The sequence below is a fragment of the Mustela nigripes genome, chromosome 4 (assembly GCF_022355385.1).
Source record: "Mustela nigripes isolate SB6536 chromosome 4, MUSNIG.SB6536, whole genome shotgun sequence".
NCBI classification, from domain to species: Eukaryota; Metazoa; Chordata; class Mammalia; order Carnivora; family Mustelidae; genus Mustela; species Mustela nigripes.
In genome coordinates this window covers 11,216,283-11,240,506 of record NC_081560.1, presented here as the reverse complement: position 1 = coordinate 11,240,506, position 24,224 = coordinate 11,216,283, and the positions used below count along the sequence as shown (strand labels likewise).

The following is a 24,224-nucleotide window of genomic DNA, read 5'->3' as shown; positions in this document are numbered from 1 at the left end:
AACCAACGACCAATCGCATTTCCGCGTAGGACGGAGCGTCTCCGCGTTACCCCCGCCCCTTCCCTTTCCGCCAAGTGCGCTCTCTCATCCCATTGGACGGCACGTCCAGCGCGAGAGCTCCGTGCCTGCGCGCGCACCGGCGGCGGGAGGGGCGAGGCAGGCCTCGCGTAGGGGTGGAGCTAGGAGAAGCAATGCGCAGGCGCAGTGTGCGCTGCCGGACGGGGGAGGGATGCAGAGGGCGCCAGGGCTTTCGGCTTGTTTGGATTGTGGGCGGTTCGCGCACAGCCCGGGAAAAGCGGTAAATGGCGGCGCCGAGCACGGGCTCTCGGCCTGCCCTCCAGCGAAAGGCGCTTATGGCCGCTGACAGAGGGCGCCGGTGAGTGAGGGAGGGTCGCAGAGGTCCTTCGTGGGGCCAGGGAGGGGAGTGCGGATCATGGCCCCGGCGTCCCCGGCCCTTGGCATCCCTGGAAGCGGCCGTGTCCGCCCTTGCTGCCTAGGGTGGGAGGCCGGGTTGAGCCCCCGAGGGGCGCGCGAGCGGCGGCCTCCCGTCGGCCTTGTCCCTCGTGAGCCGACCGCCCCAGCCTGCTTTGTCCAACCCACGGGGGCTCTGAACAGGAGGAGCTCTCCAGTTCTGCCACATCTCGGCTTCTCTTAAAGATTCTCCATCCTTTCTTTCCCCTTATTCTTTTATGACAAACTTTACTCTGTCCCCTTAAAAACGGACGAGACCTGCAAACCTCGGGGTTCTGCCCGATGTGCATTTGACTTGGATTGAGTATAGCATGACACGTACTGCTTTGGGTGTAACGATCCGGTTTTCAATGCGGTCGACACGGGCATTGGGGTTTGAGTACTCTGAAAGGACAAGGTGGTTCCGAGACTCCGAAGTGTGTCTCCGCCTCGGCCCCAGTTGGTTTGATTTCATGGCAGGCATCACCCTGGATAACATTTTAATGACTCGCGGTCCAGACCCAGAGGACCAGTTCAGGACTTTGGGAGCCAGAACCTGCAGAAAGACAGAATCAAGACTTAAGAATTCCTTTTGTGTCCTTTTCTCCTCTCCTTCCTCCCCTTCCAGTTGTGCCCTGAAGTTCTGGGTGATCATGGTTACTTTGGGAAAAGTCCATATTTGAGACTTCCACCCTAAAGTGGAGTGCAGGGAAGAGCAGGTGTGTGGAGAATGGATAATGACTTCAGATTAAACTTAATGAGTTTCTGACTGAAATTTTAAGTCCAGAACTTGAAGGAGTCAAGAACTGGGAGTCAGTCGGTGAATCCTGTGTATGGATGAGAGTGAATAGGGACAGGCTCTTTGAGGGGGGTTCCTAATGGAATGTCAGCATTTAAGGGACAGTTAAAGATCTCAGGAAGGCAGAGAGAGGAGCTGGAGAGAATAGTATCCAGGAAACCAAGGGCGGAGAAAGTTTTAAGGAGAAAACACTCCTGGTAAATTAAGAGAAGAAACTTGAGTAGACCTGCCTCACCAATGATCCGTATCCTGAGGAAATAACCAGCATCCAATTGGTGGCCTAATAACATTGTTACCAGAGTTTCATATATCCTGTCATTGTTACTGCTTTGGTGTTTTTTAAGGTGATTCTTAATTTTTTTTTTTTTTTAATTTCTCTAGATGTATCGTAGCAGGTTTCTACCGAAGGTTTGGGGTGACAGGGGTATTTCTATAGACTAGAAACCTGAAGTTAAAATAGAATTTCAGACATCATTGTCCCAAATCCCAGATTTAACCCTAGTTAGCTGCTTCCAGCCTTGGGAATGTTTGATAACTTCTCTGACTCAGGATCCCACATGCCACCTTGTTGGATCTCTCTTAGCAGTTTCAGGACTCCGTCTTTTCCCTCCTCAATAAATCTCTAACCTGGAGTCAAGCCAAGTACATCCTATAAATGCATGGTAGCTAAGTAATTTCTGAGATGCCCGTTTCCCCCCACACATACATATTTTAACATCTTTGAAAGCCATATGCATTTTTAAGTAGTTTTTAACTTACGAACTGTAGATGTTATCTCATCCCTTTCCCACTGCCTTCAGGCCCTTACTGTGGTCATGTTTTCAGAAACTAACTAGGCAGGCTGGGGAGCTGTGCATTTATATAAACTAGGCACAGAGATGATAGTGTGTTGGAAATGGAATTTTTTAAATTCATAAACAGAAGCTGATTGTATTTTTAAACCAATTAGAAAACCAAAGAATCCTTGAAATAAAGACACCCCTAATAAATTACCAAAACAACTTAACCTTTATGCTTTAACTCTTTCAGGTGATCTCAGGTTATGTTCATTGTGTCTGTCATGGATGTTTATCTCCTGTGACTTTCTGTCATACTTGCTACTTTCTCAGTTCTTAATTACAGGATTCTGACCATTTCTCATGTCATTTTGTCACAGGAACTAAGTCTAAAGACCACAGGTATAATTGGTACAAGTGGGCTGGAGAGTAATGTGTATGTGTCAGCCTGTCTCATTTATTTCCTATTAAAGCCAGCCATTGGCTTGAGCTTTTGCCATTGTATCAAATTATTTTATTCCTTACCCAGGATCATCTTAACTCATATTATTTTTAGCAGCCTAGGTAAATAATATGACAGGTTTTCTGGGATAATCTCTCTCTTTTTTTTTTTCAGTCTTTCATACAATTTTATTTTCTCTTTTCACCATTATAGTATGATACCCAAATTTTGTCTTAACCGGAGGGTCTGTAAACACAGGCTTAACCAGCCCTCTTACAGGCAGGGCAAATGCTGCTTCTTGAAATAGTCCCACCGTGGAACCTCTGGTCATCCAGCCCAGGTCGCACCCCTGCCTGGCTTTATCTTCACTATAATGTGTGGCCACTTCATTGAAAGTTATTCCAGACTTTAACTTTGCCATGGCCTGCTTGATTTTCTCATGTTCCTCACACAGAATGTGTCTGACCTTTGCTATATGGCCACCACCTTTGGGACCCTGAGCCTTCTTGTCCGAACTGTCACTCCCAGAGGCGGCTGCTCCCCCTTACCCCCCCCCCCCCCCCCCCCCTTTCTCGGAACCACTTTTTTTCAACGGCCTGGAATAATCTCTTAGTTAAAATTGGTCTGTCCGACAGAGGAGTAGTCCTTCTTTTGTGTGTATTTTTGTCAAGGTAGATATTTCCCTCCCCTAGATATTTCCCTCACCTCAGAAGATGGTCTCAGTGCAACATACTCCATAAAAAATTATACATTATTTCTTCATGATTAGTGTGTTACTGCTTAATACTACTTTGATTTTAACCAGATTCAATAAAATATGCCTAATATTGGTTATCATAAGTCCCCTTCTTTTTGTTCTTCCTACCCACTCCTTTTCCATTCTACTCTTCTGTGTCAGATCTTCTACTTGATGGCCTTTCCCTCTGCCTTTTATCCGCAGGATATTGGGAGTGTGTGGCATGCATCCTGACCATCAGGAAGCACTGAAAAAGAACCGAGTGGTGCTAGCCAAACAGCTGTTGCTGAGTGAACTGTTAGAACACCTCCTGGAGAGGGACATCATCACCTTGGAAATGAGGGAGCACATTCAGGTATTGGGAAGCAAAAGAGAAACGCCAAATTAGTAAACTGGTCGTAGTAGGGGCAGCAGAACACTGTGAAGTGTGGCAAGGATATAGAACCTTATTAAGGAAATGAAAACGCCCTTCTACCCTAACGCCTTTTCAGAAAAGATACATAATTTTAAAATAATAGGAAAGACTGCCCCCATACATACATTTCTTCTGTAAAAGGGTTCTTGAAATTACTAGGAAGGTCATCTGAAGAAACAGAATTACAGCTGTATATGTAAATATGATTTTATGTTGTATTCTTTGATCTTAGGGCAAAGTGGGCAGTTTCAGCCAAAATGTGGAACTTCTCAACTTGCTGCCCAAGAGGGGTCCTCACGCTTTTGATGCCTTCTGTGTGGCCCTGAGGGAGACCAAGCAGGGTCACCTGGAGGATCTCTTGCTGACAACCCTCTCTGGTCTTCAGCATGCACGCCCGCCGGTATGGAGCCCTAGACATGTGGTGGTGTGTTGAGAAGGGTTAGTTTGGTGGGAAAGGAATTTTTGAGACAAGGTGGGGTAGGCTAGGTTATGGTTTTGTTCAAACTGCACCATCTCCCTAAGTCCTGGCATGGTGGGTCCTCATTTCTTACAGTTGAGCTGTGACTACGACTTGAGTCTCCCCTTCCCGATGTGTGAGTCCTGTCCCCCTCACAAGCAGCTCCGCCTGTCTCCAGGTGAGAATCAATGAGATGACACATCCCACAGATTGACTTTTTTCTTGACTGATATCTGACTTTGCCCTAGCATGATACCTGTTTTCATTCATACTGGGAACAGTCTTCTTTGCAAATTTGTTAGGGACTAGCAGCAGAGTTTAGTTAGGGGATTGGCTGGGCCTTGCTTCCGCTCTGTCACAGATGATTTTTTTCTTCTGGCATTTGGTCCTTAGAGCAACCGGTCCAAGTAGGAAACTCCAGCCCATGACTGGCCTGGCTCCTTGAAGCTGCTCCTTTAGGATGAGCTGTCGCATTATGGGCCATTAGCCTGCTGACTGAGTATCCTAGTGATTAGAACAAGGCTTTTATCAGATAGCCCATGCAGTCATTCAGTGGGTTAAGCACCTACTGTGATTGGGCTCAATGCAGAGGACCCAGTGGTGAGCAAAAGCAGACGGGGTCTTGGCCTCATGGAGCTTCTAACGTAGGGGAATGAGCAAGACCAGTAATTTGTCAAACCCCAGTTCAGCAGGGAGCCTTAGGTTAGAATGAAGTCCCGGGATTGACACACAGATGGTACACCAGTTTTTCGGCTCTCTGTGCCACAGATACTGTGGAGCACTCCCTAGACCACGGAGATGGTCCTCCCTGCCTTCAGGTGAAGCCTTGCACTCCCGAGTTTTATCAAACACACTACCAGCTGGTGAGTCCTACAAAATGCAAGAAGAAAAGTTGGGAAATGAGACACCCTTCCTGGGCACCTGAACTTAGTTTACACATATACCCCTTCCTGCTTTGTTAGTCAGAAAGTCCATACTGATTGGTTATCTTCTCTGAGCATTTCTCTATATTGACTTGGTGGGGTTAACAAGAATATGATGGCTTTGTTTACTTGAAATGTCTCATTTAGTTGGGGAAATGGTTTCTATCCATAAGAAGCTCTAATTGGCTCCCCTTTCCCCCAGGCCTATAGGTTACAGTCTCAGCCTCGTGGACTGGCACTGGTGCTGAGCAATGTGCACTTCACTGGAGAGAAAGACCTGGAATTTCGCTCTGGAGGCGATGTGGACCACAGCACTCTGGTCACCCTCTTCAAGCTCTTAGGCTACAAAGTCCATGTCCTACTTGACCAGACTGCGCAGGTACATGTAATGTGTACAGTAGAGAGCTGAGCAACACTGGGGCCAGACACATCCTCTGCCCCTCTGCCTGCTGGATAGGTCTTACTTGGTTACTTTCTTCTCCCTCCCTTTTTACTCGTTCTCTCCTGTCCTACCTTGCAACCTAGTTTAAAAAAAAAAAAAAGAATTAGGGCCAGCGAGCTGCTTCAGTGTTAGCTTCTCAGAGTCACTGTGCTCTCCCTGGGTAATACTGGTCCCAGATTGGGTTGTTACTCTCATATACCAGAGACTCAATTCCTAGTCACTCGGCATGTGAGGAGACCCTGAGATTCACCCAACTAGTCAGGAAAGATATTTATAAGCTGGGACAATACAGGACATTTACTCCTTGGTTTGACATTGTCGCTTACAAGCCCAGTTATTGATCAGTTATTATTACTTCAGCAGATGACATTCTTGCAAATGAAAGTTTGCTAGAACTGTCCATGGCGGTTTAATGAATGAATATGGGGAAATTCCTTACTCTTACCAGTTGTGTGACCGCAAGACAGATCTTAGGGGAGATTACTTCTAAACTGGATTCCTGCAAATCACAAGCATTTTCATTATTCCCTGTTAACCCTTAATTACTGAGCTATACTGCTGATTTAGTTACCTTTAGGTATTTCTGTTCTGAAATTGATAGTAGCCTTATTAGTAAATAGATACTAATTATTCATCTTTTTTCCATTTCTATCCTTTTCTCTTTTTTAAAGTTTTAATTTTAATTCCAGTTAGTTAACATACAGTGTTAAAACAGTTTCATGTATATAGTACAGTAATTCAACGCTTCCGTACATTACTCCCAAATCCCCATCACCTGTCTCACCCATCCATCCCCACCCCTAATTCTTTATTTTGATTCCAGAATAATAGCACTTTCCTAAACTTGCCTTTGGGAGTGTCAGTGGTAAAATCAAAGTTTCTAGGACATTCACTTTGATTTGTTGAGGTAGAGAATCTGTTTTGTCTTCAGCGTTGTCTGTGGTTTTTAATTCTGTATCTTAGCTATCTTTCATGGGAATGATTGTGTAAGAGCATGTGACTCTTGATCTTGGGTTGTGAGTTCAAGCCCCATGTTGGACATAGAGGTTACTTTAAAAATTAATTAATTTTGAGTACTTTATACTGGTGGGGGGACTCTGCTTGCTATACTAAAAATGTTTTTAAATGTGAATCTTAAATTCATAGGACCTCAGTTAGATGAGGGAGTCTTGACATCAGCAAAAGCAGAAGTACTTACCCTTATATTCTGAAGGACCAAGCAAGAGTAGACAGTGCATTCTACAGCAGTTAAGAGAATGAAACAATCCACCTGGGTAGATGTGGTCAGAAGGATAAATGGAGGGTGTGAGACTTGAGCAGGACTTGAAAGAAGCTACTCAAGCACAGAGGAGTGATGAATGGGTCCTAGGCAGAGAGAATGGCCTACGGATAGGAAATGTGTGTGTGATGTTAGGGACCTAATGGGTAAACCAAATGTCTAGGACAAAGGAGTGCCAAGAATAAGATAAGGATCTGAATGCCATGACCTTGAACTTCCATGTTTTAGAAAAACAGTAGGGGCACCTGGGTGGCTCAGTCGTTACGCGTCTGCCTTTGGCTCAGGTCATGATCCCAGGATCCTGGGATCAAGCCCTGAATCGGGCTCCCTGCTCTGCGAGGAGCCTTGCTTCTCACTCTTCCTCTCCCTCTACTTGTGTTCTCTCTCTAGCTGTCTTTCTCTGTCAAGTAAATAAAATATTTTTGAAAAAAAAGAGAGTAAGAGAAAAACATTAGTAATTCTTTTAACAGAAAGGTGATACATTCACAGTGATGATTCAAGGCACCATTGAAAAGAAAGAAGTAGAGACCAGTGGCAGGGAATCCAGTGTGGAGTTGATATAATGCCAATACAAGATGTTGGGAGCCTGGACAAAACAATGGAACAAGAGGGAAATAATATGTATGGAAAATAGCACAATGGCATGATTGTACTATAAGAGCTTGGTAGTTAAATGATTGCATATGGAAGAAGACAGAAAAATTAAGTAAGGAATTGAGGGTTCTCAAGAGATGTCAGTACCAAAAATGTAGTTTGGGCATTACGTGTGTAGAAGAAATACTTTAAGTGATGAGAGTATGAGATCTTTGAGGAGAGTAGAGTAACAAGCAGAAAGCATAGGACTGAATCTTGGGATATAACCCTCCCTTTGCAGCCTCGTCCTCAGCTTTGGAGATTCAGAAATGTGAGGAGGACATTGCAAAGTCGGTTTCCAACAGTGGCCAGTCAAATGCTGAGATACAATTACAACCAAGTAGTTACAATGGGTATGATAATTTGGTTCTTTGGGCATCTGCACAGAGTACTTTCTTCATAATATGACTTCTCAAGAGACTCAACTCTTTAAAAAAAAAAAGAGAGAGAGAGATTCAACTCTTTTATCATCTGATTATTTGATGAGCCAAAGAGAACCAAAAAAATTAAGATCCTCCGCCCCCCATTATACCTTTTGACTTCAGAAATAATTGCATTTAAGTATAGTCTTAGCTAACCCTCTTCACTTGACAGTGCTGGACAGTGCACTAGTATTCTCACCGCTTGTGTGGGTTTTCAGTTTTTCTCTTTGTCATCAAAGTCTTCTGTCACCATGCCTCCCTCCTGAGGTTTCTAGTTCTAGAATTACAGTTTATCCTGTGCTAGGAAATGAGATACATTTTAAAGTGGCAAATTTCCTTTTACCATGTGGTATCGATTTTTAACTTGCATATGGGTTACAGACTGCCTTGAAACTGTAAGGGTACACTAGGGGCCATCCCTGGAGAATGCAGCTAGCCATAAAATTTTGCATATCATCTCAGAGGGTTTATAGTTTATTCCCTTGTGTCCCCCCAACCTCCAGTCAAAAACACAGGCAAGAGTGAAGAACCTTGCTATTTTTAGAAGTGCTATAATTTTATCAGAAATAAATCTAGAGATTCTGTTTTAAGCTGTGCTACTTTTGGAAAACTTCCCCCCAAATAAATAACGCCCGGTTACCAGTTGAGTACTGTTAAATTCAATTACTGAGGACGTGTGTTCTTTCTTGGGCTTTGTTGTCCTCTGTTTACTGATCTAAGAGTCTCACTGAAGTTCAAAATGCTCATGAGTAGGTGCCAAACATACGTTTTTATTGCTGCCTTCCAGCAAAATTAGCATCAACTACTCTGTGTTAAGATTCCAAATAAATAAATGAAATCTTTACAAATGAGAATTCTATTATGGTCAACTCCAGAACATTCATGCTTCTGCAGTCTCTTGAGATTATATATTCCTGAAATAAATGAGTTTGGACATCTTTTTATTATCTTAAGATTTCCAATATTATGATTGGCTTCTCTTGACCCAGAAAATGTACATACTTTTCAATCAAGCCAATTTCTTCTTCATTTCCAGTTTAGTTACAGACTTCCAAGTCTTCTATACAATTGTCTCTGTTAACCTGCAAACAGAAGTATTCCACACAGACCAGTAGTTCTCAGACTTCAGCATGTCAAAGTCACCTGGAGGGCGTATTAAAACAGTTTGCTGCGACCCAAAATTTTGCATTTCTTGCAAGTTTCCAGAACTACTGCGATGTATTATAGAGTGTGCTTTTTATGGGGAGCTGTGCCTGGTAACTATTAAGTAAGGTGATGCTGCAACTATCCTCCCTAGTTTGCTATCATTGTACTCATTATAGTTCACTAAAATTCATAGTAAAATGAACTTGTTTTCTCTCTTCGGGTCTCAAATAGGAGAGACCACTCAGACTTCTTGAGTTGTAGAGGAGGCATAGGTTTAACAGTTTGTATTGGGTTATTTACTATTTGGTGCAACTTTCCGTTGGATGGGCCAGTTGCTTAAGGCAGAGTGATACTCGTGTATGGCAACCTGGTACACCGTAAACAAGAGTCTTAGTTTGGACTAAAGATGGACCAGTAGTAGGTTCTCTGAAAAGATAACATTGCTACTCCGTGTTAGATATGTACGTTATAAGAAGGGCGGAATGGCAGAATAATGCAGTATGTGCCAGACATTGTTATAAATCCTTTCTACATAGTATTTCATTTAGTCTTTATGAAATTGGAGAACATTTACTCTTAATTATCTTCTTACAAAATGAGTATTAGAGATTTGAGGGGCCAAAAAACTGAACTCGTTTCAGTTTGTGAACCCAGGGCTCAAACCCAAGTCTTTCTGCTCCTGTAGCCCATGTATGTGGCCATGGTCCTGTGCAGAATTCTCCAGACGGTGTGCTCTTCCGTGCATGGAGCATTTTACCCAGACACTGTCACGTCCCCGGGGAACATAAAATCTCGGGCCGAAAACTGCGTGGAAGTACTGCCATTCTCTATTATCATGATTCCATTAGCCCTTTGTCAGAACAATTTATTTCCTTATGGCTGGATAGGTGTTTTACTCATTCATAGCTCACCTGGTGGTCCGCCTTGTGCCATTTATGTTTATAGAGAGAGCCTTTGCTCTAAGAAAGGGATCAGATTGATGATTGGGGAGTGGAGAGAGTTATCTAGCACTTAATTAGCTTTATAAGTGTCTTGGTTTAGTCCAAGAACTCTTGACATATCTCAGTGAGTCTGGATTTTGTGAGATAATATTCAGAAAATTCTGTATCTGAAGTCATGCATCTTTCTGATGAGTCCACAGCCTTTTTTTAGCCTTTCCTAGGGTGTCTGACTTTTCTTTTCATTGACCACAGTAATAAACAGCTTAGGGTTAGAATCCAAAGAAGGATTCTGTTGGTGCTGACTGCAGTGAACAACACTAAAATGTGTTTTTCCTCCAGGAAATGCAAGAGAAACTTCAGAACTTTGCCCAGTTACCTGCCCACCGTGTCACCGACTCCTGCATTGTGGCGCTTCTCTCTCACGGTGTGGAGGGAGGCATCTACGGTGTGGATGGCAAACTGCTTCAGGTGTGTGTCATCCTGTGGCGACAGCTGTTCATGCTCGATGCCTTCCCCTCCTGCCCACCTGCCTCTCAGTACCTGGAGGACTCAGAAAGGCCTGCAGTTTACTTAACCTCTCTTCTCTTTTCTGTCTTTCTGGCAGCTTCAAGAGGTTTTTCGGCTCTTTGACAACGCCAGCTGCCCAAACCTACAGAACAAACCGAAAATGTTCTTCATCCAGGCCTGCCGTGGAGGTGAGTGCCCTGGCAGGTCAGCACCTGGGTGGTGGCTCCTGGGCAGCCTCCCACCAGCTCTCACTCTCCTGTTTGCTCCTCTCAGGTGCTATTGGATCCCTTGGGCACCTCCTTCTGTTCACTGCTGCCACCGCCTCTCTTGCTCTGTAAGTGTCTCCCAATGCATGGGGTGTGCTGGGCCTTGGGCAGCCCATGGCTCTCAGGTTGGTCAGCTCTCTGTGCACCACCATCTCCTCTCCTCAGGGCTCTCTTTATCCGTGCCTTTGCCTTCTTCCCGGAGAACTCTCACTTCTCCTGTGCTGTTAACTCTGCTGTGCTCGGTTTTGTTCCCCACTGCAGTTGAGGAGCTTCTGTCTGTCTCTGCGTTCTCTCTCTATCCCTTCGTACCCGTCCTCTGTTCTCCGGCCTCTTCCTCCTTCTCTCCTCATCCACGCTCCGTCGTGGCCGCTTCTCTGCTTCATCCCTGTAGTGCGCAGCCCGGGAGTACAGAGGCCCCAGGCCAGGCCGTGGCTCTCACTCAGCCTTGAGCTGCTTCCATCCCTCTTCTTTCTCGCGTGCAGTCTCCTAACCGCGAAGAGCCGGGGCACCGAGGCTGTGCGCCGAAGACATGCCGGCATACTTCTTCTCCTAGCGGGAAACCGTAATATTTAAAAGCTCTGACCATTTTTAGCTATATCAAGTTAGAGAAGTTCTTTGATGGCCCTCCACCTTAATTTTCTCCATATAAACTGTAGCTAGTAATCAGACCTACTTCATAATGTTGCTGAGATAACTGAATGGAATAATATGTATGAAGGGCTTATTTTGCATCTGGCTCATAGTCAATCCATAGAAGAGGCCGAGCTGTGACTGTTACGGCATGGTCCGTGCCCTCAAGGGGCTTATAGTTTGGTTTAAAGAGCACTTTGTCCTAACATTCAAATAATTCTTATCTCTCATGTAGTCAACAAATATAAATGGTTAACATTATCTTTCTGATATCACCAAAGAATATAATTTATTATGGTCGTACAACATGACTAAGTTACTATCAGAAAAGCAGAAGAAAATGTGTGGTCTCTCAGGAGACTGCTACTATCTAAAAAAAAGGAAAAAAGAGAAAGAAAATGTGTCTCTTGAAAGAGCCTTCCAGTTACGAAAAAGATAATGCAAGTATACACGAAGTAGCTTGAGAATGATTCGGAGGCCTCAAGCAAGGGGAGAATTAGTTACATACAGGCCATGCATATGAAGGAATAAGCAGTAAGGAATAGATTGTTTTAAGCCGGCTTAGTTTGAAGACCTTTCATAAGTATTTTAATGTGGTATGGCTTAATTTGGACCCAGAAGGATAAAATCTGCATAGGTGTGGAGTAGTCAATAGGGCCTTTCAGAGGAGACAGGGATACAAGATGACAAGCACACCAAGACTGAAAGGACATGGAGGGATATAGTGAGGAAAGAGTTTGTGAGGGCAGGAACTTACTGTTTATTCACCGGCTGGATGCACAGACCCAGGGCACTGTCTGATACATGGTAGCACTTAATAAATATTGAACAAAGGGATGAAAATTAATCTTCTCAAAAATTGTAGCAGTCACACAGAAAATAGATGGGATTTGTGTTACTGGGAGAAGCAATAACATTTATTGATTAATGGATCTGAACCTCAAAGCCAAGAAAGAAAGTTTCCTTTTCCTTGAGGGACACATTTAGATTGGCCTATTGCCTTCAGGAGGTATTACTGGCAAAATAAAATGAATTAAAGACATTTATGATCATTTTCTCTTACTATATTCAGAGATATATATACAGTGTCAGATCTGGATAGGGAGAATTGCTCTTTCCTGGGGTAATCTGAATCTTCTCTCTAAAATGAAATCCTTCAAGAGCTGACCTTGGAAGATTTGAACTCCCCTGTCTACTGTCGTACTTATTAGTTACTAGAACTGATGTCTCTAAAATTACTCTCCTTTCTGCAGCTGCCTGGCTCCTAAACTAGAGTGTGAGGTCTGTAAGGGCAGGAATCTTTAGATCCTGGGCCTTAATGCAAAATAGTGCCTGACACGTGGCAGTTGCTCAATAACTTTTTCTGGGATCAGCAAATTTTGGTCAATTCCCCGTAATTCTTCAAGCTTCACTTGCCTTTTGGGCTCTCAAGTGTTGCCTGGCGTAGGAATACTGTAAAAGGCTTCGCTTTCTTATTTTTGGTGTGTTGAGCTGTGTGTGTTCCCTGTCTCTTTTTCCTCTTGACTGTATCCTACCGACCTCCAAAATAAAACAGCAACCTCCAAAAAAGAGTATGTCTGGGCATAGGTAAGGCCTGGGTCAGGAGGTTGGACATGTAGTCCAGGTATGTTGAAAATTGCTAAAATTTAGTAAGTGTTCTTTTTCAATCATATAGAAGAAAATAATCAAATTATCCCAATTTTTAAGTTTTTCCTTTTACAAATTTCTCTTAAATCTTGGATGCCTGCCACAATTTGACTTATGAAATTAATAAGGAGTAAGTAACCTAAAAATACCAAAAGATTTAGAAAGTGATCACGTTCGGGGTTTTTAAAATTTTTTTTTATTGATACATAGATTTGAAGTGATTTTCATACATCGTGCATGTAGTAATAATATTATCCACTTATTAACTTGGTTTTCCTGTTTATATATAAAACTGTTTTGTCAGCACTTAATTATGTATTGTCATAAAAAGCACTGTGACTTCCAGGTGTATTGCTAATTGAACAAATATAGACATAGGATTTTTAGTTCTGATCACAAGGAGTGTTTGATTGGCAATTTCCGTCTTGCGCAGAGTGGATGAAGCTGGGCAGGAATGGGAGTAATGATGATTTTTTTTTTAATTCATCAGCCGGAGATTGGAGGCAGCAGCTGGAAATGGCTCTTCCCAGTCAAGGTGACAGGGAACTCTGGCTTGCCTGTGGCAGGCTCAGGAGCCACGGGAGGAAGTAACGTCTTTGTCCATTCTGTCTGCCTTTGCTACAGATGAAACAGACCGTGGGGTGGACCAGCGAGACGGAAAGAATCACACGGGATCCTCTGAGTGCGAGGAGAGCGACGCCAGCAAAGAGGAGATGCTGAAGGCCCGACTGCCCACGCGCTCAGACATGATCTGTGGCTATGCCTGCCTCAGAGGTATTCGGAGCGCCCAGAGGGAAGTCCCGTGCTGTGCTCCCAGAGTCGGGAACATTTGCCCCCAGGCTCTCTGAGTGGGGAGGGTCCAGGATGCCAGGGAAGTCCAGTTCGGGACATCCAGCCGTGTAAGCTGTCCTGGGACCTTCACGCCGTGGGTGGCACCCTCCTTGTTGCAGGGACTGCCGCCATGCGCAACACCAAACGGGGCTCCTGGTATATCGAGGCCCTCACCCAGGTGTTCTCCGAGCGGGCTTGTGACATGCATGTGGCCGACATGCTCGTGAAGGTCAGTCATCTCCGTCCGGCTCTGTCTGCTCAGGTTCTGCCCTCCTGCCTCGCCCTGTCTGTCATCGTCTCTAGCCTGCCCCTGCTGCCGACAGGCTCAGACGGGGCCACGGTGGGTTTCTGTCTCCGCAGGTGAACGCGCTCATCAAGGAGCGTGAGGGCTACGCCCCTGGCACGGAGTTCCACCGCTGCAAGGAGATGTCCGAGTACTGTAGCACCCTGTGCCGCCCCCTCTACCTGTTCCCGGGCCACCCTCCCACGTGACGCCGTGCCCACCGCCCTGCTGCGTGGAGGCCTGATGGGACATGTCCTCTTCTGGTGTGCGGTGTCTCTTCCCCCTCAGGGACTGGGAATCTGCGGGGCTCGCGGAGCACCCCTGCCCTCTCCGCCTGCGTGCGCAGGGCCACGGGCCAGCCCCTCCTGTGGCAGCTCCCTCCCTGTAGAGCGGACTCTGGCCGGACGGGCAGCTGCAGTAGAGGAGCCTGGCGGATGATATTAAGAGCACAGTGTCTTTATGGGGAGAGGACATGTGGGTTTCCCCATGGTTTGTGTTCACTTCCCGCCCCAGGTCTTTGGTAGACAGCACTTTGGTGATTGCTTTTATTACGTTAGCTAAGACGTTTCGGAGACCATCCCCTGTCTTTCTTTTTTCTTTCATATTTCCACCGCATTTATCCCAGACTGAGAGTTTGGAAAGCGTTCTGATTCCAAGTAGGCATTTTTCATTTTGCCTCAAAAGGGCAGACAGGACTGGCGGCACGTTGCTTCCGCGTGTGTGGTCGGGACCGCAAGGCCAGCCAGTGGAAGGCCGGCGTTCTCCGCTCCACAGTTGGCTTCTTTGGGCTCAAGGAATCCTACTGAGGATCCCTGGTACCTGGAACTCCTTGATCTTTGCTCAGGGAAGTTCCAGAGTTTTCTTAATCAGAGATTCTCTTTCTGAGCTTGGTTACTGAGATGAACCTCAGCAGCGAGTGTTAGCAGAGGCAGATAAGGGTGGTGTACTTCCTCATACTCGAACCTGTCACCTTATCTTTTGCTTCCTCTGAAATGTCCATTTTTTTATAAAGCATCCTAGTTGTTATCTCCCTACTTCCTGTTTCTCCCCTTTCACCTTTTCCTCATCCTGTTTACTGCTGCCGCCAAATCTGTCTAACATACTGCTCTAAGTGGATCATTTGGCTGCTCACAGATAGAATGTGGTAGCTTGTTCCTGCTTTCTGTTTCAGTATTAAATCCCCTTTGATTTTCTATGGCCCGTTTTCCCTTCTCCCAGGCCTCCATTTTAGGCTGTTGGCTGTACATGCTGTGTCCCCTAGAAACCTTCTTTATCTGTGCCACGTGTCCTGCTTTCCCTGTTCTTCAGGGACATCTCTTGTCCCTCCAATCAGATCTCTACATGACAGATTTTGGTTTGGGGTTTTTAAATATAAATCTGATCATCTCACTCCCCTGCTAAGATTTCTGTCATACCTGAAGCAATGTCCAAACTCCTAACCTCGGCCTGTATGGCTCCTGCCTTCCCCTTGAACCTCCTCAAAGGCTGGTTTCCTTCGAAGTGACTGTCCCGTGCCATCCTCAGTTTCTCAAACATTATGAGGTCCTTCCCGCCCTGGACCATCACACACTTTCCTGGGGTCTGCTGAGCTCCGTTCCTCACAAGTGTTGGCTTACATGCCACCTTCTTGTGGAGGCCTTCTTGGGTCATTCTGTCTAAATAATCTTCCATGTTTCTTTATTACTACATCCTGTTGAATTCCTTCATTGCACTTAGCGCAATTTATAATTACGTTTTTGCTTGCTTCACTTGGTCATTTCTGTTACCCCTACTAGGCTGTAAGCTCCCTGAGGATAGAAATCTTGTCTCTGTTTCTTTTGTTCACCAGTATATACCCAGCACCTGGCACGTGGTAGGTCTTCAATAAATGCTTTTGGGTAAAGGAAGAAAGCAACCCTGACCAGAACCCTACTTCTGGACAAAATTTCCCTTGAACAATATACACAGTTTAGTATTTACACTCTAGGTTTTTCCAGGTGTTTTGTTTTATCCACTGATAGTCCTAGCTCGGGAAGACAGCTGTCATGTGTCAGACGCCATCTTCCGCATCTCCCATGATCGCTGGCACAGTGCTCAGCCTGTAGTACTTCAGGTGCTCAGTAAATACTTGTTGGGTGAGCCGGGGGCGGCGGGGGGGGGGGGGGGTGTTGGACACTTCTGCTGAGTCCTGCTCTTGGATCAGTATCATATGGAAGTATTTAGGTGATAGAACCTTTCCATTTCCCACTGCCAGGATTTTATATTGCCTCCAGGTGCCAAATAAATGCTCGTATTTATTGCTGATGTGTGCCTGACATCTCTTTTTCCACAGATAATCTTCTGAAGTTCATATATTCTCATTTTCTTGGCCCTTTACAGCACTCCTCACCACCTCCCAAGGCAAACCGAGCTGAACACCCTTCTTCCTTTGCTGCCACGATCTTTGTGACATATACAGGTGGGGGCCCATCTCCGCTGTCGTGGCCATAGGCAACTGCCCAGAATATAGCTGACACTGGGATTTCTCAGGGTCAGAAGAGACCTGAGAGTTATTAGCAAGCAGTGTTGGTTCTGGATTATGTAGATTATGGGATAGAGGCTGGAGAAAGAGATTGGGCTGGAATTACAAAATGGTGAGGATTATAGGATCTCTGTGGCCCCAAGTTGGATTTAAGGTTTTCCAGAGTGGACATGGACTGTGAGAGAACTCAGGGCAGCAGGAAAGAGATCTAAGCAGTGGGCTCTGTAGGTTGGTAAATTCTTGGGTTGCGGTGTGTCCAAAGTATGTGCATGGAGAGACGAGTATGTAAGTGCATGTGAGCCATGGAAAGAGATGGAAAATTCTTTAGGAACATGTTGGAAGTAAGCATCAGTGGGACCTGGGGGAGAGCGGTTGGGATATAGGAGGAGGAGGAAGATCAGAAAGGGATGAAGTTGAGCCGAGGCAGATGAGCACGTGGAGGGAGGAGAACAGGCTGAGGAACACAGCGGTCCGGGTCCGGAGGGAGAAGCCCCTGACACTGCTTGGCTGCACCGCGGGGGGGAAAGCGGGCCGTCCTTAGGAGAGGAAGGGCTGCAGAGTGTCGAAGAGGTTAAGAAACTACTGGAGCCATAGGAGTGAGCGGAGTGCCCATTTCCAGCATAAGCAAACTTTTTGGAAGTGTACGTTTGTGGGAATTAGAGCGAGGCTCTGGTTTCTGACTCGGATCGCGTGTCCTTCCCACCCCGCCCTTGAAGGAGAGCATCAGGTCGAATTTCATAGCTCTCTTCCCTTCCCCCCTGCTACCGCTGCCAGGGATTCTCTGCTAAAATTATCCCCCTCCCTGAGCTGGGGGCTGCCCTTCTCTGCTGCTCTCCTCCGTCCTGCTTCCTGTAAGGGGGAAGAGGACGCGCGGGTCAGGAGAGCGGAGCCCCGATTTGAGGGGCGGGCAGGGCAGGCATCTGGTCTGGTCAGAGGAGGAGCACAGCAATGATGGCCACGGCAAGGGACCACTCTCACCTCCACAGTCTGCCCTCCCTGCGGCCCACGATCGAGTCATTTTCCCAGGCGTTTTTTTGTTTTGTTTTGTTTTTTCCAGAAGGAAATGAGTTTCAAAGACTTCAAATACACACAAAAAAGGAAGAAATGTAGCTTTAAGGCCACGAACTCTAGACTTAAATAGGTTTTGAAAGCTGGCCCAAACCTCTTGAGATACTGGAGACCTTGGCCAAGATACCTAAGCTCATGGAGCCTCAGTTTCCCTTAGCTAAGAAGGAGGAAAATTACTTCTCCCTCAGAAGGTCCCTGTGAGGATTAAAAACATGAGGCAAACTCGCAACATGGTGTTAGCAGGGGTTAGCACTACAAACACTTGAGGCTCTGCCATAGTGAGTTTCAGTTCTGTGACGCCTCCATACTCCGCGCTTACTCTCGGGACAGACACTGGTGGGTTTTCTTCTATTACCGGAACCCCCCAAGTTACTGCCTTTCTGTAGAAACTGAGGTCAGGATGTGAAAATGTGACCTTGAGTGTATGCTTCTTGCTAACAGTATTGCGTTTGGGGCTTCCTAGCATGAGATTCCCCCCCCCCTCACTTTTTGGGGAAGAAAGATTTTCTCCCACTGAACTGGGAGAATGAGCCTGAGACCAAAGACTATTACATCTTTGTGCCAGCTAGGTAGAGAGTCGGCAAAAAGTGTATCATGTTTGAAAAACCAGAAGGGGGAGAGAGAGACCTGTCCAGGGCTCTCAGGAAGGCCTTCTGTAGGCCTTGGAAGGCACCAAGGATTTGTCAAGATCTGTGGGGCAGGGTCCAATGGGGAGCAGAGGAGAAATGACTACCAGTGAGTACATCTAGAGAGAAAGTGTGGGGTGAGGGGGTCACTGCTGCCTAGGTGACACTAGGAAGGAGGCGGTCCAGGTGCCAGGCTGGATGTGCAGAGGGAAAGTGACAGCCAGAAGCCCTTAAAAGAGTAATGGTGTGTCGTCCAGTGGGCTGGGGGGTCAGATTTGAAGAGGTCTGGAAACAAGGATGTAACCCAGAAAGTTCATGCTTAAATCGATGGAATGCCAAGGGGCTGGCTCGCTCACACCCACCTATACTCCCAGCACACACTTTCTCCTCCGCACGTGTTCCGTATGGTTATTTTTTACAACCTTCCTTCCAATAGCAATTCCAGAAGCCTCTAGGTTTTATTTGGTATCATGGACCTCAAGAAAATCAAAATATCAGAAGAATACTTACCTTACACAATATACATACCTAATAGAATGCATGCATGCTTACAAGTTTGTTTCCAGATTTCGGAGCTTTTCACAGAACTCCCCAGAAACCCATCTTCCAAATAAGACCCTAGGCACCGGTCCCTGGGAGTTGTTGGGTGGAGGGTAGTCATAGTTTACATTTTATTCTCTTGTTCTCTTAAAGGATGGTAGCCCATGAGATTTTTAACTCTTTGTGATGTCAAACTCAAGATAGTTACAAATCCTTACTCTCTAGCATTAGCCGCTGTACATTTCCTCGACCCTCCCAATTTCAGGAGCTGGTCTTTAGCATTACAGCTGGCATTTCTACTTGGTTTTGTGGAATGAGGATTTTCCTGGTCCCACTGGCCTTAAGATCTTGGAATCTGTAACCAGGTCCTGATTTTCTAAGGAGTAGTAAAGAAATAGTAATTGTGTTCTCGGGATTATTGATGTCCTTGTAAAAACTGGCTCCCTTCAGGAGAGCCATGCCCCACAAGCAGGTGACAGTCTTTCCGTTTCTGAAACCCCCCAAAGAATCCACCTTCACCTTGGCACTGTACTGTCCTTATTAAGAAATATTCCTTTCATTTTATACCTCATACTTAGATGTTCATTCTGCCTAGAGAGAAGGTGAAATTCACAGCCTTCAAGTCCCTCAAATTGTCATGTGTTTTTAATCATTGCTGGTGGATTATAGGCCTTCAAGCTGTAGGATTTATGTTAGAAAACATGCTTCTATTTAAAAAAAAAAAAAAATTTTATTTACGTAAGTAATCTCTATACTCAACACGGGGCCCGACTTACACCCCCAAGATCAGGAGTCATATCCTCCCCATCAGGTGAGCCAGCCTCGTGCCCCAGACAACCTGCTTTTAACAGCATCTGTCTCACCTGCTTTGGGCAGATTCAGTTAGCTGAGATCGAAATTTAACTGTAGACCAGATGATTGGTGTCCCTATTCTGCTGTCCCTGAACTTGGAATATTCTGGGGCAGATCCTACTTGGTGACAGATTCTAAACTATACATTGGCTCGTGTTTGTAACTTCTAAGGTGAAGAGTTCACAGGGGAAGGAATGTCCTAGGAAAATCAGTTTTTAAAAAAAGTGACAGCAGATAAAGTAGTTTGGCCTTGGCCAAAATCTGTTTATTGATCGGAAAAGGGAAGAAGAGCAGAGTACTTCCCCGTCATCTTTTATGTTTGTGGGCCTCATGATGAGATAAAACTTACTCCCTCCCCTCCGACTCGGGCCTCCTGCGGCCTCTGGCCCACTTCCCCTTCTCCCCTGTTATCTAACCTGCCCTGATAGACCTAGGCAGGTGCTCCACAGTCTAAGTAGAAGCTCAGTCCCTCCGTGAAGAGTCCAGAATTCTGGTGTGATTGATATATCTGTCTGGGAAGTAGGAGAAAGGCCAGAATCCATGGCTGTTACCCCTGCTTCCCACACCCAATGGGTAATAAGGGTGGGGTCAAGGGGATGACACCAAAGCATTATTAGCATCTGGCAGATAGAAATAGCAAAGCTGGAGGAGAAAACTGAAAATCTTGGGAGAGCTGGTCCAACAGATGAGGACTCAGTCTTGGGAAGATACTGAGCTGGGAGCAGCCCAACAGGAAAAGATGGCAGAAAGGCACCAGTTACTCTCTCCGGTGAGTTACCCTCCCGTGTTCCCAGACGTTAGAGTCACTCCAGCGGCCACCCCTCACCTCTCCACGCGTGGAAGAGGGTGCAGGTCTGCCACTCCCTGGGAGCACACAGGTTGGAGAGCTGCTGAGCTGCTGTCTGTCCTGGTCTGAGCAATATTTAGAGAGGGCCCAGTGCCTTGGGGCTGGAAGCCTCCTTGTGGCTATGGAGGGAGACAGTGCTGCTGGCCCTGCTGAGGGAATTCCCTGTGGGGCTGTCCCGCAGGTTCTCCTCCCAGCCCCTCCCCCATACTGCTCTCACACCTGCTTCGACCCCAAGCAGATCAGATGTGGCAGTGGGGGGGGGGGGGGGGCATGTGACAGGGAGATGCCTAAAAAAGGGGGGGGGGGGGCATGCTGCCCCAGACGCCTGGGGGACCGGCAAGAGGACAGGCTTAAGGAGCTGTACTGGGGGGAGGACGGGGGCAAGCAGGCCAAGGCCCGGCCCAGGGAGGGAACATGGAGCCAGCTGGGTCCCTGCGGCGTGGGGGCGAACAGAGCTGGTGGGGTAGTGCTCCCCAGTACCAGTATATGCCCTTCGAACACTGCACCAGCTACGGACTGCCCTCCGAGAACGGGGCCCTTCAGCACAGGCTCCGGAGGGATGCAGGCCCCCGTGCCAACACCCGCCCCACACAGGTAAAGTCCTGCGGGGGAAGGGGTGGTGGAATCCAGGAGATAGTTGTGTGATGGATTGGGGGAAATTAGGAATTAGGTGAAAAGAGGCAAAAGTGTTCATCTTTTAACTTAAAAAAGTACATGTAATGTGTTCGAAATACGAAAATCCTTCAAAGGGCCAAGCTCAGCCAAGCATGCACTTAGAGACCCATGCAGTTTTATATAACCCTGACTAACGGAACACCCGAATCCTGGGGCACCGGCACAGCGACGCATGCTGGACTAGCTCGTGCTTACATAACGTGCGTGGAGTGACAGGCATGGGAACCCACACCCCTGTGTGTGCAAGCTGTGTCTTACACCCTCACCCCAATGCAGACACCGCCAGAGCTCTCCCTCCTGACCCTCAGCAGAACACGCACAAACACTGCTGAGAAGGCAGAAGGAAGGTGCTAAGAGAAGCAGAGGAAACTAACTGGATTGCTTGTGAGTGATCAAAGATACACCGGGGTCAACAGGACCAGAAGAAACGCATCAAACTTTTAGGTGGGAAGGGTTGATCAGATAAGAACCTATTCATGGGTAGGGGCCTGGGAAGGTAGAGGTGCTTGTTCCCGGGGAGAGGGGATTGGGAGTGTCCAGGAATATCCAGGAATAACCTCCCTGCCCAGGAGTGGGGAGTGGTGCGGCGCAGACATCTAGAAAGGGAAAATGGGAGGGCGCAACCACAGGGAAGCTTCGGTTGCCGGTTGCCGGAGGTTGCCCGTGGATCGACAGGGAAGTGAGGGTCAGTGAGGAAAGGCGGTTGCAGAGTATCAGGATGGATCCTGTCAGGACCAGGAAGCCAGACTTGAAAGGTATTTTATCTAAAGATAGGTCCAGGAGCGATGAAGGGGATCTAGACAGGGTGGCACCTGAGGGGGACTTCACGGGTGATCTCAGCATTGGGGGCCACAAGTCTATGAGATTCACGCTGCAGCCTTAGTCCCCAACGTGAGGCAACCCTGGGGAAAGGGGGCAGCGGGGGGATGGGGACACCAAGTCAGAGGAGGCTGGAATATGAGTGGAAGGGAAGGTGCTTCCTAGGGAAGCTGGAGCCTGCTCCGGCCTTGGAACACAGGATGGGAGGGGACAGAAAGACCCCGCGCATGGCCTCGGGCTCCCCTCCCCCGGCTCCTCTCACCCGTTCACCAAGCTACCTGGGTGGGGAGAGTGAAAAGTAAAAGGCACTTTCTGCTGACAGTGAGGAAACCAGGCAGATTAACATGGAGCTTCATGCGGGAAAGGGCTGGTAAATTAATTTGGGAAGTAGAGTTGGCTTGAAAGCAAAGACAAGGGGTTTGGACTTCATTTTTCCTCTGTTTAATTTTTATTATGGAAAATTTCAAACTTAAAAATAGACCCATATGATGAATCCCCAAAGCACCCCGTACCCAGCTGCAACCATTAGCAGTACTTGGCGACATTGCTTCAGCTGTCCTTCCCAGGCCCCGCCTCCCGGCTCCACACACTGCTGCTTCTGTCCCTGAAGCCCAGACGCGGCTTCCCCGCAGCATCCCCTTCAGACTTGGGTCGTCCTCTCCCTCCCCAGACCTGCTTTGATGCCGCGCTCAGCCCTGAACCAGCTGGCTCTGATTTGGCTCTTTTCGGTGTTTCCCAGCCAGGGTTTGGTTGGGAGGACCCCGTCCCTCACCTCCTCCAGCCTAGGACCAGAGGCCGCCGGTGGAGAGGGATGTGCCCTAAGCTGCTCGGGTAGTGTCCGCCCTCTGAGGCCAGGTGGGACAGGGAGGGACACACTGTCTCCCTCAGTCACTAACCTCCTCCCAGAAGATGAAACAGCCGTGAGCCGGGGCCGTTAGTGTGCGCCTGTCCAGAACTGGGGCGTAAACCCTGCCACTCATATTGTGAAATCAGATCTCTCTTACCCAGGCTCTCCCAGAACCAGCAACACGGCCTGGCCTGACCCTGGCCTCGGAGGACAGACCTAGTACAGTGGGGGAAGGACAGACTAAAAGCAGTGAGAGCCCTTGCTCCCCCTGCCCCAAACACACATGTTCTGCACAGCTGAGAGCAGAGGGCTACCAGATCAGAGGGGTGCCGCTCTGCCCTCCCCACACTTAGTGAGCACCTAGTTATCCTGGTCCAGGGAGTCCCTTACCAGGACTGGCTCCTGTTTGTGCACATGAGCACAGGGAGGCAAGGTGGATGGGCTTTCTCTGAGCTTGGCAGAGCATCTGAGGGGCCTCAAGAAAGGCCAGACACACCAAGATGGAAAAACCGAGAGGCACCTTCTTGTCTGTCCTCATGAGTCCATGTGAGGATTCCTAGGAAGGAAGGGGGGTAGCTAGGGTGGTAGAGAGACAGGGGCTGAAACACCGTAAGCTGGAACAAAACACCTCAGTGACACGGATGTCCAGTCTTAGCAGAGTTCCTGTGTCTCTACTGCAGAGTAGGACTTGGCCTCCTGGAAGGCCTCCCTTGACCAAGATGGGCGCGGACGGAGAGAGGGTGAGGACGGACGGGTAGGTAAGGAGTAGAAGCATGCAGAGAGCTCAGGGCGGGTTCTGCCACAAAAGGGTCCTAGGCCAGGCCCTCAACACCCAGGAGTTTAAAAAGCTGTTTTCCCCGCAGGTCTCTGCACTTCCCTCTTACCTATTTCTTCTACCTCCAGCAAAACAGACCTTTCCCATTCTCTCTGTGTCCAGATTTATGGCCATTACAAACAGCAATTCTCAGACAAGGAGCAGGACACAGGGATGCCCAAGAAGACGGGCTCCAGGGAGAGCGTGGACAGCGAGGACGAGGATCACTCTTCTAAATGTCAAGGTGATGGGGCCTGCAGGCTAAAGGCATCTGGAGTGGAAGGAAGTACAGGCACTAAGAGAGTAACTGGGAAGTTCCCGCCCTGCACCCTCCCCCTAGCCACACTCGAGCCCTCCTCCTAGCCACAAAGAAAGGCTTCCCTCCCTGTCTCCTCTGGCTTTGCCTTATTCCCTACTCTCCCACTCGCCCCCCAGGAAGCAAGAGTTTTAGAAGGCATTCAAGTATCCCAAGGGGAATTGGACTGGGGTGCCTTTGGAAGGGACGGGGCACAGCTGGCAGAGAGGTGAATAGAAGCTTGCTGAATGACCCAGACAGCAAGACACCCCCCCCCCCCAACCCCCCCCCCCCCCCCCCCCGCGCTCTTCCAGGC

General features: G+C 47.5%; 2 protein-coding genes across 3 annotated transcripts in view; both read left to right on the top strand.

The window, feature by feature from the left end:
- The first annotated feature begins 197 nt into the window (after window positions 1–197).
- Window positions 198–16,308, top strand: CASP2 (caspase 2). 2 transcript variants are annotated; one of them, XM_059396233.1, is made up of 11 exons: window positions 204–376; window positions 3,408–3,558; window positions 3,851–4,018; window positions 4,172–4,253; window positions 4,844–4,938; window positions 5,201–5,377; window positions 10,201–10,329; window positions 10,466–10,556; window positions 13,536–13,685; window positions 13,862–13,971; window positions 14,103–16,308. In XM_059396233.1, the coding sequence occupies exons 1-11, from the start codon at window positions 303–305 to the stop codon at window positions 14,232–14,234; spliced, it is 1,359 nt and encodes a 452-aa protein (XP_059252216.1). In that variant the 5' UTR covers window positions 204–302; the 3' UTR covers window positions 14,235–16,308. The 2 variants fall into 2 exon arrangements, with proteins under 2 accessions (XP_059252217.1, XP_059252216.1); XM_059396234.1 differs by lacking the exons at window positions 13,536–13,685; window positions 13,862–13,971; window positions 14,103–16,308 and adding an exon at window positions 10,642–10,706 and having other exon boundaries at window positions 198–376.
- A 7,467-nt stretch (window positions 16,309–23,775) lies between these two features.
- The window catches only part of CLCN1 (chloride voltage-gated channel 1), a 29,608-nt gene continuing 29,159 nt past the window's right edge, over window positions 23,776–24,224 (top strand). The window contains exon 1 of the mRNA XM_059396229.1: window positions 23,776–23,857. Within this exon, the coding sequence (XP_059252212.1) occupies window positions 23,788–23,857 (70 nt within the window). The 5' untranslated portion in view covers window positions 23,776–23,787. The remainder of the gene's footprint in view (window positions 23,858–24,224) is intronic.